The sequence below is a fragment of the Battus philenor genome, unplaced genomic scaffold, assembly GCF_028537555.1.
Source record: "Battus philenor isolate CCGP_79_NKW_IND1 unplaced genomic scaffold, ilBatPhil1.0.hap1 SCAF_6, whole genome shotgun sequence".
Classification (NCBI taxonomy): Eukaryota; Metazoa; Arthropoda; class Insecta; order Lepidoptera; family Papilionidae; genus Battus; species Battus philenor.
Genome location: NW_027181726.1, coordinates 3412292 through 3426736, shown reverse-complemented (window position 1 = coordinate 3426736; position 14445 = coordinate 3412292). Strand labels below are relative to the sequence as shown.

General features: G+C 32.1%; 2 protein-coding genes across 7 annotated transcripts in view; one reads left to right on the top strand and one right to left on the bottom strand.

The window, feature by feature from the left end:
* Srrm234 (Serine-arginine repetitive matrix 2/3/4) overlaps nt 1-9680 on the bottom strand; it is a 30906-nt gene extending 21226 nt beyond the window's left edge. For all 6 annotated transcript variants that reach the window (XM_068773827.1, XM_068773829.1, XM_068773833.1 and 3 more), the window contains exons 1-3: nt 9595-9680; nt 9169-9424; nt 5434-5541 (exon numbers count right to left, since the gene is read on the bottom strand). In XM_068773827.1, coding sequence (XP_068629928.1) covers nt 5434-5541; nt 9169-9407 — 347 coding nt within the window. In that variant the 5' untranslated portion in view covers nt 9408-9424; nt 9595-9680. The remainder of the gene's footprint in view (nt 1-5433; nt 5542-9168; nt 9425-9594) is intronic.
* A 546-nt stretch (nt 9681-10226) lies between these two features.
* On the top strand, nt 10227-13774 carry thoc6 (THO complex 6). Its single transcript, XM_068773741.1, has 4 exons — nt 10227-10420; nt 10488-10877; nt 11524-11686; nt 13326-13774. Exons 1-4 carry the CDS (start codon nt 10317-10319, stop codon nt 13644-13646), a joined length of 978 nt encoding a protein of 325 aa, XP_068629842.1. The 5' UTR covers nt 10227-10316; the 3' UTR covers nt 13647-13774.
* Nucleotides 13775-14445: the final 671 nt, after the last annotated feature.

Here is a 14445-nt window from a genome sequence, read left to right as displayed (position 1 = left end):
ACCCTAATGCCACCTGTCCAAAGCAACTATGCATATTTAGTATATCACCACTACAAACAATAAATCGTGTTCAGACATAATATTAAAAGACTTCCGATAGATATTTGGTCGCCGGAAAATAGGTGGAAATAATCTTTATACTGGAAACATATTTCTATTGTTAATGATTAGATAATAGAACAAAAAAATAGAATTCGGACAACCGATATAATAACCTCTATACTTAAAATTTAATCCATGGTTAATAAACATGGGTATTTTTAATAATAGCGTGTTATAAGCCGATACTATAGCTTATAGCTAAGAACGCTTTTCCATGCCCATTTTTAAAATAATAATGCTATACGAGTACAAAGACTTTTAGGTTTAGTTAAAATGCCATCATGACCGCCACTTCACGTGTCACAATCAAGAAATTGTCTTCAATTACATTCTGGAGAGTAGTGATATTATTTAACATATATCTACTGATACATAGCGGAAGTAGCTATATATTAGTCCTTTTCTTTTCTTAATTATTTAACACGTTCGCGAATGGGCCTAAATTCACTGGCCGCATCGTGGGGCGACTATGTTTTTCGTACTCGACCCCATCGGGCGGGCTGAGCCTCCAGTTTTGTACACGAAACTATTGCCGCGTTATAACAATTGACACGTTTTTATCAGGTTGACACCGGCGTGCACCACCGGCGGCTCATTCCGTCCCATAGGACAGACGAGAATGTACCACCGGTGGTACAACCCGTCGCAAACGTGTTAAGTAGGTTAGGCTAAGTTAGGTTTGATTTTGTTATTATAATTAACCCTTATTGAATCTAAACGCAGTACACGAGATGCATTATTACTAGCAAATGTTTAATTATTACAAATGAAAAAAAAATGTTTTCCGTCGCCAAAATTTCACTTCTCTGATGTATTTAACGCTTGAAAATGCCTACTTAAATCCCTTAGCGAATAAGGCAACGAAGGAACAAAACAAATCCGGTGAAATTGTAGCATTTACTGGCCTAAGTCGAGGCTCCTGAGGGGCCCTCCGTGAGTTTCACTACCTTAAAAGAGGTTTTAGGCTAAGAGCTCTCAGCGCCATGCGCCCTCCTACCCGCTATATCTGCAAATGCCACTTGAGCAGCAGTGCAAGTGAAATAAAAAGAAAGAAATATGCTTGAAAAATAAAATACTAACATAGCAACGAAAAAAGATAGAGATATAATTTTTAAGTTTTAACTTGAATGGTGTTTGTTAAAAATATAAATTATAAATCACGTCTCTAAATTAACAACAAAAATTTTAACACTTTCATCTAATTAATTTGTAATAAGAGAAATGTAACGTAGTGCGCACATAAGTTGGGTTGTAGCTCGGGTAATATTTTAAAACCCTACCACCCTTGCAACAAGGGTGTGGGGTTGGCCCCTTTATGCCGATCGATATGAAAGGACCCCAGCTGGATTATGCGTTACGGTTAGCACACAGTTCATTGCCTCCCTTGCTGAATCGATTTGTGTGGATAATACGTGACAATCGACGGATCTGTCAGATTCTAAAGCATAATAAATTGTCTTTCATTTTTTTTCGGATACAAATTATGGAATAGTTAATATTAGGTTAGGACTTTTGTATATGAGAACCGGGCCTGGTGATAATTTATCAATGTATATCTCACGAGTATTATCATAGGAAATGATGTAGCGTTAACGTAATGGTTCGATCAAAATACGCCTTCACAGTAACCCCCTACGTAGATCTGATGTAGATTTTTATTCTTTAATAATATCTATAATTAAAAGGTAAAATAAATATATACAAAATCGCCAAACTATATATAAGTTGCTTGAGAAAATAGACGAACTTATAAACTATCATTATTTAACTAGATTAAATTTATATTTCATACTAAAAACTAACTTGGGTTACGCAGTTACATTATAAAGAAAAGGTCTTACAGACTAAGAGATTTACGAGCAGGAATAATTTGTACGTAAAGTATCTCTAAAGTCCATTCTTTAAAGTTCTCTTACTTAGGTGTTTGGTCAAGAATATACTTTTCCGTGAAGAACATTGCGATAGTAGATCATGGGTTCAATTTCCGGGATACAATGTTATAACAGTGTGTGCATTAAATAATAATTAATAAAGGATAAACTGCTCAAAAACTAGTTACTAGAATATGGGCAGCACATCCTCTGCGTACTATAAAAACACTGGGAACGCCAACCAGTCTGCCAAACGTGGCGATTATAGTATATCCCCCATAGATAACTGTTTACTAAAACGATACTTTTTATATGTGAAATTTCTGTTTCGTTTCGATATAATGAAACAAAACTTATAACTTGAAAACTATAATAATTAAATCAAAATAAGAATAATTTTTAACCTCGCACTTTTGCCATTTTATAGAAAATTTATCGACTTCTTTGCTTAAAAAACTTGGTAGCAATGACAATGATGGAAACAATGAAATCTTTTAAGGAAGTTTTGATTAAATCGACAATTTCATATTGTCATCCCATTTTTTAACATATGTCATAATAGAAAAACTAGTCTTAGATGTTGAACAGTGATACGGTTTGTCCATTATAATCTATGTAAGCTATGGTTTTGATACATAAAACTCTGAGCAGGTTCAATCCAATCCAGGAAGCCAATTCCAGAGCGCACAATGGCGGACAAAACCGAACGTCAAGCAAAGATATCTTGTTGAAATCTCAAAAGATTCTTTCCTTTACTTATCTTCCTTTTGTCTTTTCGGTCCAGAAAACTGGACGGAAATTTTTTCTTAGGTATTTAAATACGCAATAGTAACAAAGAAGCGTATATAAATAAATATTTCGCGTCCATTTCTCACAGCCTATTCGCTCTCGTCTGTGCGCTCGCATGACGGCTCGAATTGATTACGATTTATAATTGCCAGTGAAATTAATTGCAATTGGTTTTTAATAACGCGCTTGAACTGATTGCCGAGATCGCGTTATAGATTTACTGACATATCATAGATAATAAATTTACATTTTTATGAATGAAACCTTTTTCGTTCAATTAGGCAAGAATTTATGTAATGTATAACAGACTACTATACTTTTTTCCATGTTTATATGCAAACAGGCGCAGACTATAAGGAGATTTGTTCCTTTTCCTTTGTCTCTGTCCCTTCCTCTGTCTTGGTTAGATTTAACTTCGACGGTTTTACTAAAGGTCCTCGGCCATTAAAGATTAGATATTGGACCTAGACTCGAGCTGTTGTTAGATACGCTAAAATTCCAATTCTAGGCTGCCCAAGGCGGCCTAGCCTAGGCTCGATCGGTACCTATCATGCGATAATGCTTGCGAAGACTTGATGAAGAAATGTTGCGGTATAGCATGGCATATAAAGAAAAATTATTGTGTAAGGAGAAATCCGACTAGTAATAATATGTCGAGATAGTAGTAATATGTCACCACTAATCACATATAAGGAATAAGGTCCTGTTACTCATCAATATTCCAGACATATACATCTTTCATAAATATCGCAACTCGGTATCTTTTCGCAGAGTTACGTAAAGTTGACAAACGCTATTATTAGAAGTTTCCGGCGAACTTGACTGGCGCTGTTTTCGTTATTTCTTTCTTATCTTCGCCTAAGCTAAGTGGGACTTCGTTTAAGTATTTTTGCTATATTGTTTGGCAACTGCGTGTTTTCTAAATAACCACGAGTTACAATACTTAAGTTTTCTTTAATCTTAACAAACTCACACAGCTAAAAACTCAAATAAAATAAGTACTTTACAGCGTCTGACTCTAAATGGTAATACGGTAAAGTAATTCCGGTTTGTAGGATAGTACCTAGTTCAAATATATAAACTACAAAGTTAATATTGCGTTCTTGCAACCGCACATTTACGTGAAAAGGGTAGATGATCGAGGAACATTTTTTTTTTGCTAATATAATCCGAAAAATACTCGTCACCTGATTCAATAAGGTTCTGGGTTTCTTACATTCATCATCATATTCAGCTGTAGGTAGCCCATTGCTGGGCATAGGCCTCCCATTTCTTATTAGAGCTGTTGGGAGCGGTCTACATTCATTGCCTCCAGACTATCTTAACAAGGTTGTCTGTCTACCTTTTGGAAGAATGTCCCACACTGCGTTTTTTAAAAGCCACCGCCTTTGGGGACCTCTAGTACAACCTCTGTCATGGGTTCACAGATAGTTTTGCTAAATCATTTATTCACATTCTCTTTTTTATTTTCTCTCTTACTCTTTCTTAATATCTGTCTCATTCTTTTATTACTCGTCACATTGTTTTCCATTTCTAATCACCTATACTGCGTTTGTCCATTCGTGATGTCTACTTCAAAACCTTAATTAATATCCCAATCACGGTCAGTTTTGGTGGCCTGCGTAATGCCAATCCATAGACGAATGAAAGAGAGATATATGTAGGTTATTTTATTTTGTCTACGTATCTCTTCATTCGATCCCATTACATTAATATGAAAAATTGTAGTCCATGTCTCTAAAACTTTTTCATAGCATTATTTTTTATTATATAAATATCAAACATGTTGCAATCGTATGTATAAAATGAATGCAAAAACATGCGAAGTACTAAAAATACATTTGTTCTCCGTGTAAAGGTCGTTTTCCAAAAAGGGGAGCGGAAACTATTTGCGTCATTTAATATTTCATAATACTGACCGGCAAGACGTCACATGTACACCCATCGATACGTGTAAAAGAGATGTATGATGCTATGTAGCAATAGTGTATATATTACACAATAATTACTGTATCGAATTTTATAATTGTGTACTGGTAGCTCTTCATTTCGAAGAGGTCTTACTTATTATTAAGAAAAAATTGTAACTGAATCAATACGATATAAAAAAGTAAAGAAAAGCTTCATACTAATCAAATCAGACGTAGGTTTGTTTAAAATAATAATTTTCTTTAATTTCATTACGAAGTCGTTACTAAAGTTGGTATATGAAGATTAAAATTTCCGTATGCTAAAATAGTTGCAAAAATACAGATAACAATTGAATTACGAAATATAACGAAAGAAAACTTTTTTTTTAAAAACATGTAATTAATTGTATTTTCTAGTCTAATTAATAATGTTTTAAGGTAATTTAAACACATTTTCATTAAAAAGATGCCAAATATTTTTTAATTAAAAATACTTTGTCATATTTCTTATTATCACATTGATTTAATTAACGCCTAATTTTGGTATGTTATAAAAATATGGATAACTTTTTTAGATTATCTACATCTTAAAAATGGATATCTTATGCACGAATTTTAAACCGCGGCTCTTATTTATCATTCAAACGTTTACGTAAATTTAGTTGATAATGTAGAAGGTTTGATATGAATTCGAATAAATTTTATATCAGGGACCGAGTGGTACTGACTTAAATTATGTAAATATTCCAAATAATACTCACGCTACCCTTCCAAATTCGTCCTTAGGTGTTTCCTTGTCACCGCTACTGGACTCTGAAAGCTTCGCTCTGAATGCTGCCACGCGAGCAGCTATCTCCTCCTTCGGCAACCTGCGCAGCCATACCAATGAGACGCTCATTAATAAAAAAAAATATTTCAAATTTGGAACAAGTGTCCGTTAGTGTTGCAAGTTTCGAAATTAAATTGTACGTTTAAAATTTTTTGACTTAATACGACTCGCTGCGTTGACCGCGCGATGTGAACAAACTACATGCAATAAATCTTTAAATAATTTCTCAGTAAGCCATCGTTTCAGCAAACCTGAACGTACCAGTGCATGATACGCCTCGCTGTTGTAATCACGGAATTACTTTACGAAAAACAATAAAAACGATAAGAACACACATAAAGCGGTGCGCGTATAACGAATGCGACGGACGGTGTGAATATTGTATGTAATGGGGTTGCCCAGTCCCGCTCCGTTGCATTATTGATTTGACTCGTGCGCAACCGGGGCTGCCGGCTTCGACAGAGGGTGAAGCGATCGATGGCGTAGGTCTTTATCAATATTTTCCAATAATAAAAGGACACAAAAGACCTTTTGTTATATAATACATTCTCGAAATAATGCAATACAAATTAAAAAACAGATGGCCGCTCAAGTCTTAAAGTTCTGTAATGGTGATCGTTCATTCACAAAGTTTGAATGCAGACCACTTCCAACCATATTATTGGATATTAGGAAAGGTCTATGTTCAACAGTGGGCATTACCCACTAAATGATGATGATGATGATATCAATGAAATTAGATTAAGTTCACAAAAATAATCATAATATCTTTTTAAAGTAATTTAATCTTTTTAATTCCAATAACTATAGCTATTTAAAGAGGAATAATGTTAACTGTTTTAAAGATGAAAAATAAAATTTTCTTGAATCTTAGTATATGAGACACAACCCCATGTATACTAAATATATTCTTAATAATCAATGTAAAATATATAGGCAGTAGTTAATACTAATTGGCAGTTAAAAATGATAGTGTTTATATAAAATAGATATTTCCAATGTGTCAAATCAAATGCCTGGTACTTACTATTAATATGTCTATAACATCTACAACTAACATCAAAATACCATAATAACTAACATAATTACAAGCGGTTTAAATCATTGTATTATTCTAATTCGTAAAACATGTTTTTGTATGAAGAATGAAAACCTCAAAACCTTTTAAACATGATTAAAATAATGCAAATTAAATTATTCCTATAAGAATTGTTCACACAAAACAATCTACAACTATATCCTGTCAACACATCTTCAAAATAATCACCACTAAATATTATAAAATTATGTTATAATGTTAAGTATTATGTATGTATTGATGTTATAATGTTAAACAGCATTATGTTTTACAGTGGGGTAGGTTTTAATGTATGTTCATAAAAATCAATGTAAGTTTAAAGCAAAAAGTAATCAGTAATCTAAGGAATAAAAACAATGTTGCTGTACTAGCTATAAGGGTCTATAAAGTGTCTCACACATTCCTAGATCAACTATATAATATAGGATTTTATAGCAATCTACCAGAAGGGGTAAATTTATCTTTTTTAATTTAAGAAATTTATGTAGCATAAGTTCTGCCAATGTGTATTATTTTGTTTCTATTGTCAACAATAAAAGTGTTTAGAAATGCATTGTTCTAATTTTAAGAACAAAAAAATTTACTAAAACAATTATTGAAAATAAATTACAACCTAATGTAAATTTATCTTTCTATATATAATAAAGTTGCTTTGAAATTGAATTCGATTTTGTATCAAAAGTATTCGTTCCTATACAATTGTTCTCTTGTGGCATTCCTCACTTGACACATAAGACAGACGGACGGAGACACTGAAAATCTATAAAGGATACCTATGCGCTGATGAATAGTCAGGTCCGATTAACAAAAGCATAGAAATCTCTAATTAGGGTGGTAACAAAACTGTTATAACTTAGTTATTGTAATACCTATGACAGAGAATGATTGTAAGGTCATCAATTTAATATAAGTGTCAAAAACAATAACTAGGATCAGGTGCAGAAGACCAATTACCCACAAGTTTTTTTTTTAACTCCTACTAAAGAAAACAATAATATTACATGCAAAGTAATAAATCTTAAAACCTAATAATATAAATAAATATGACAAATTGGTGTGTCAATTTAGTCAAATCATCCTTTACAAGCTGCTTCTAACAGGTCCCAATGGAAACCTATGGTTGTAGTCATGCCCAGCAGTGGATGTCTAGTTGCTAAAATGATGAAGATGATCCTTTATAGAATGTATAATATAAGAGATTTTTTTATTAAAATACTTCAAACCAATTATTATAAAATAACAAAGTCCTTACCAAGTGACATTTTGCATTTTTTAATGTTTTATTCAATGATAACTATATTAAGGGAATTTTTTTTAAGACTGAAAAAATAATAATTATCAAAATATAAGAGAATATTCATACAAAATTACTTAATGATATAGGCCTATCCTACATTAGCCATACAAGCAAATAATGTTACACCACTGATTTGCACTGAAATAATAAATATTAATTGTGACAGTTTAAATTATGAATGCAAATCAGAAACTTAAAGTTCAAAGTTTGATTATTGTTACACAAATTAAAAGTTTCCAAGCTAATTACAATGTAATTTATTGCTTTATTGCATGAAATTAAATTTAAAGATATAAACGAAGGATGGCCTTCTGGCAGCTCTAGAACCACATGAGGCTTGTTGCAGGATATTTGTGGCTTGCAAAAAGCTTGGTCACCACTGGTGTGTGCTAATATTGATTAGGCGATGAATAGTCAATCTATCACCTTTTTTATTTTATTCAACAATTAATTTATTTTTATATGATTATTCACTAATGCTATTTACAGCTTCACAGGGTTTTGAGAAGCCAAATGTTGAAGGCGCTATAGCCTAGGTCTGATTACAACAGTTGCCTAATCTTGATTCAATTAATTACTGTTCTAAATATATTAGGTGAACTTTCTAGTCTGCTTGTAATATAATACTTTCTAGTTATGTCGCTTTCTCAAGTTAAAATCACACTACCACAATTTCAACATGTTTTTATTTGTAATCAACAATATATTCCCCTTCATTATCAGCAACCATTTGCCAACTAGTATACAACATCTTACAAGTATGTAATGCCACCAAATAACAATCAAATATCAACATGCCCAGAAATGATATTACTTTCCAGTACCACTAATATATACTTATTTACTGTTCCCTCCTGCTTAATGGCCCACACTACCTTTTATGGGTGTAAAATCATAAAATCTACAATTTTTAACATGCACTATATAAGTAATTTTACCAAATTGTTATAAATAAGGGCTAAAAATTAAAAATACACATTAATTTTAGAAACACCACCTAACCCCCCTTGCTGGTGAAATTTCATAACATTTTTCATCAGCTGTCTTATACTAAATAACCAAATGCCAGTCCAGTTGTACTAAATATCAAATGTCCAGGCTCTATGGCTTCTATTTCCAGAGCTCTTGTGATTAGTCAATACATAGGAGGAAATCTCTTATATTCTAATTCTAAAGTTCTCTCAATGTGGTAATGTACACATTAAATGTAGAGTTAAATTCCCAAGAATAATTAAATTTTCCTGGTAGTGGTTATAATTACACAGCTGTAGTTAAAACAGTTTTAAACTCACCCTTGATCTTCCAAACTATCCTCAAGTTCAGCACATTTCACTTCTATCTTCCTTTTCCTTTCGTGATCAAGTATTTCGCGGTTCGGCTGCTTATTAGATGCCGAATCCAACTTTGCAATCTCTTCTTCCGTACGATAATTCACAGAATCTTTGGTTTTTCTAACCGAAGCCCAATTTCTTTGGACATAACCGTTAGTTCCTGATCCTCTCGGAGTAGTTAATCCGATGCCATTGTACATTTTGTGGTTTTATTTACCTAAAAGTTATATGTTTAAGTCAATTATCAAAATTAGCTCAACGCAACGAGGCGCAATTTGATACGTCGACAAAACGTAATGTCTAAAACTGCACTGCTATTTATTTTAATAAACTAGGTACTTATTTTATTAAAAAAAATAAACTGGGTCATGTTTATAAATATCTCACCAATATTTTTTCAAGCTCAAGAATTTTTACTTGTAAATCGTACGTCCATCTTGGCTGAAAAGCTTTGATTTTATTGTCTGTCGTCGAATGTCTGAATAACATAGACTATTATGTATACACCAAAGTAGAAAAAAACTGTTATCTATGAAATAATGCTTTCGTAGAACTGAATGTATTTGATTATATTTTTATATTTTTTGCAGAAATCTAATCCTATATTCATAACGTACATAAAAGTAAATACTCAAAAGCATAATTTCCAAAAAAAATCATTTGAACCAATTATTCTTTTCACAAAAATAATTATACAAATAAACAAAAAATTATACAGTAAAAGCGAATTTTTAAAGTTTACATTAATAAACATTTAGAAAATACTAAATATTTCAACTAATTTGTAGCTCTATACATAGAGCAACAGTTTTAGCCATTAGACCATTCAGAGGATTTACTTGTTTGACCCCGAGACATATTCTTGTAACCATTAATTAGAAAACTATAAAGATTGTTAACGCAACACAGTCAGCGTTTCGTAACTAAAATAGTTTTAAAATACCTTCACATAGACTATTGGCTGTATAGCATGTGTTTCTTTGCATTTGAAGTAATTACGAAAAAAATTGTAATGTTTGATTATAGAATGGTTATGTTTACATACGGTTTATAATTTGTATACACTTCCAACTAAATTCTTAAATAAGAGCTTGAAAGTATTAATAAAGATGTTGGATAAAATTTTATATAACACAGTATTGTGTCAAACTTTTTCACCTTGTGGCAAATATTTAATTGCCGGGAATATTTATGGACAAATTGCCGTTTTTGAGTAAGTATTATAATAAAAATATCGGAAATAAAATTAGAGCGGTGTAATAACAAATTTTATTTTGCAGTCTTGATGCAATTGTCCATCCCGTAATTGAGTTACTAACGTCTGATTATAACAAGCCGAAACATCTGCACCAATTAGAAAATGAAAATCAGATAACCAGTCTAGCAAGCACAGAAAACTTCCTTATAGTTGGTACAGTCAACGAAATATCCGGATGGGATTGGAAAGCGATTTTGCAGACTAAATTAAGCAAACCTACATGGACCATTAAAATATCTTTACACTCCAAGTTTGAACAAACGGACGTTAACAGTTTGTGGTTTTGTGAGCAAGAGAATAAAATTTATGCTGGTTGTGGCGACGACAATGTCTACGTTTACAATTTAGAAGATGGACGACGTGTAAATACTTTAGAGGGACATAAAGATTATATACATAGTGTACATGGAAGGTTGGTTGTTACAGTATCTTTTTAATTTTCATTAAAAAATGACATCAAGATGAAGATTGTTACTAACTTATACTTATTCATATTTGTGTATTTGTATGCCAAATATAATAACAATATCAAACCATATATGTTTGAATATTTAATTTTTTTTCAAACTCCATGTCAAACATCTATGTCCGTCCATTCAATACCCTGTATATTTTAGGATTTGCTTAATCTCGGGAACCAAAATAAGGGCTCTAACTCTTTTTATACCATAAAATCACAAAACAAAGTTATTATCTGAATATAGATGAAACATATCTGACATTTAGTGTGATACATATGTTACATCACATTATGATTTGTCACCATAAGACAGATGGTACACTTTATTGCTTAAATGATATCATTAGATATTTATTGAAACTGGTATTTAGTAAGATTTGTAAATACATGTGAAATGCATTGGTTAGGTGAGAACATGTTGATTAATGCTTTTGAATCGGTTTGGAATTAAAATAGGTTTGTCAGGATTTCTTCCAAGTCTCCTGTTACCTAGGAAATCTCTGCTAAGATATAAGTATAGATTGCCTCTAAGTTTTTAGAACAATGATGTTAAAAATATGAGAGACTAATATTATTATTGTTTATTATACTGTTACAGGGGTCAACAGTTGATAACAGCTGGTGAAGATGGCTTAGTGATGCTATGGGATATCAGATCAGGCAAGTCCTATAACAAATTGGAGCCCCATACTAATGACAAAATTGCTAGACCCGATATTGGAAAATGGATTGGATCTGCTTCATTGGAAGAAGACTGGATAGTAAGTCAAAAGCTTCATATTAAATGTGTTTGGTGGGCAAACTCATTCATACATTAAATTGACTTGATTTAGTCAAGTAATAAGCATTATGGATACTCAATTGACTATTGGCGCAGCAATTTCTTTAATAACTCTTAATTCACAGCAATTAGTACAAAGTATGTTCTTATAATAATTCTAAAAATACAAACAAACAAACACAAATTCTTCTTCTAAAAATACAAAAAAGACAAACTCTAATAGTTTAAAAAATTTAAGGCAGGCCATTGACTTATCCGGGCAAATGCTACATGGGCATATGCAAAGGCATTATGTAAATAACCAACTTGCTATGTTTGACAATTGTGTGAGCCATCACACTGTTACTCTGCTTGTGAAAAATATAAGATTAAAATTCATCATAGCAAGTAATTAACAAAACAACAATCATAACTGCCGCACTTATGATAGGCCTTTTAAAAACATCTCTGAGATTACTACCCCATTGAATAAAAGAAAATTCTATGTAACTGTGTTGTATTAGAAGTAGGTTGTAATAAAAAAATCATAAGTAAGAAAGAGACTAATACATAACTACTTCCGCTATGCAGCAGTAGTCATGCACTGAAGTGCATCGCCCGCCCGCATTGTTTGCTGCATACGCATTTATCAGCGGGCTGGCGGGCGGTGCATTTCATTGCACAACTACCACTGCATGTGCGGAAGTGGCTAAATATTGATCCTTTTCTTACTTCAAGAAGTTATTTACAGATAATCTATTTAATATTTTTTTTGATCATTGACTTCTTGGAATTTTTGTTCCATAGTTTAAACCTAAACATAAAACAACTAAACATGTTGGAGACTCCAAAATCTCAAACTATATCAGATTAATTCACAGATTCACAGATGTGATATATGTGCAAAGTAAACCTTCAGGTAGACTGGAGATTATCCACTCTAGCTCAATTCTTTAAAAAGTATCATTCCGGTACTTGACTATACTGTCAACTACAGCAACCCTCTCATGTTGGTTTAGCCACCAACAAAACGCACGGCTCTTAACAGCCCTAGCCAAGGCTTCTAGAGGAGCCCTTCAGCTATGTTATGTAAACAAGGGATATGCTTAGCACCTTTAGTGCCATGTCACCTTAAAGTCTGCAAACTTGTAAATGCACTAACAGCATTTTTCATTCAAAAAATTATTTAGGAGGTTATATGAAAAGAAATAAAAAATATATAGGCATTTATTTCAATATTCAGAGAGTGTTAAATTAGACTTCTTTTTTTTTGGAAATTATTTAAATACAAAATGTCTGTTTGTTGATCAACTTTGTTTGTATTTCTTTTTTATTGTAATATATAATATTAAACAAATATACTTACTAGAGTAAAGGCAAGACATTTAAGCCATTCAACATTACATTGTTTTCTTAGCCTTGATATGTTCTCATTGATGGAAATCCACTTTGTGACTTCATGTATATGTATGAATTGAATTACTTTTTTTGTATTTATTGACTGTTTATAACCAATAATAGATTTAAATAAGCACAAAATGTCTTGAGGTCAAACCTATCACTTATTACATTAGTTAAATAACACATTTTAATAATGTTTCTATTGATGATGAATTATATTAAATCTGTTTCTATTTAAGGTCTGTGGTGGTGGTCCTCGTTTGTCACTTTGGCATCTACGTTCTTTGGATGCGGTCACAGTTTTCGACATCCCAGATCACGGTATCCACGTTTCCTTCTTCCATGATGACTGTGTGGTGGCCGGCGGAACAGCTAAACATCTCTACCAACTAAATTATTCTGGCGAAGTTAAAGTGGAATTACCTGTATCTGCTACAACGGTTTATTCAGCAGTATTAAGAACAAGCCCCAATAAATTATTGTCTATTGCCGGATCTAGCCCTGAAATAGACATTTGCACCAGTTTCAAATATCGAGATCAGGTGTTACATTTCAGATAGTTATTTTTGTATTAAAAAATATTTAAAGTACCTCAATTTTGTAATTATTTTATTACATTTAACCTAATTCATTTCTGTTATACTCTCGGCACCACCAGAAAAAATAATACATAAGCTTAAATAATTATGTTGGTGGAAGGAAGTGTAACACTTTCCATGAAGTTAAGGATGTGTTTTAAAACAAGAATTGAAATTGCAATAAGCCGTCCTATGGTGATCAATGTTATTACCTTCCTTGTCCTACTTTATATTTAAAATAAATACATTTAAAAAACTTTTAAGTTAAACGGTTTTTTGATACCTATATTGTGGTGGTTGTGGAAAAATATGTACCTAGTCCGCAATATTGGAACGGCGTCCACCTTGAATTTTAAATTTTGACATAATCATCGGGTTTTACTAGTGTAGCCCTTTCATTTGATACCCATATTGAGGGGGTTAAGGAAAAATTTGTAATCCGCCATTTTGTATCGGCGGCCATCTTAGATTTATAATGTTATTGATTTTCTTATATTATATTGTCATCTAAATTAAATGTGTGTACCAAATTTCAGATCAATCTGACAAAGGGAAGGTGCTTAAATTTCAATTTCTAATTTTGACCCAAATAAACAAATTCCGTACGGGTCGAACTAAATAAAACCGTTTAAAAATGTTATACCTACATACATAGACTAAGGGTTGCATGATACACATTATTATCAATTGAGTCTAACATATTCTGTCCAATTAAAAAAGTAATTAAAACTCATAAAGTCATTTATTATTATTCATAAACTAATAAATGCTGACCTATGCA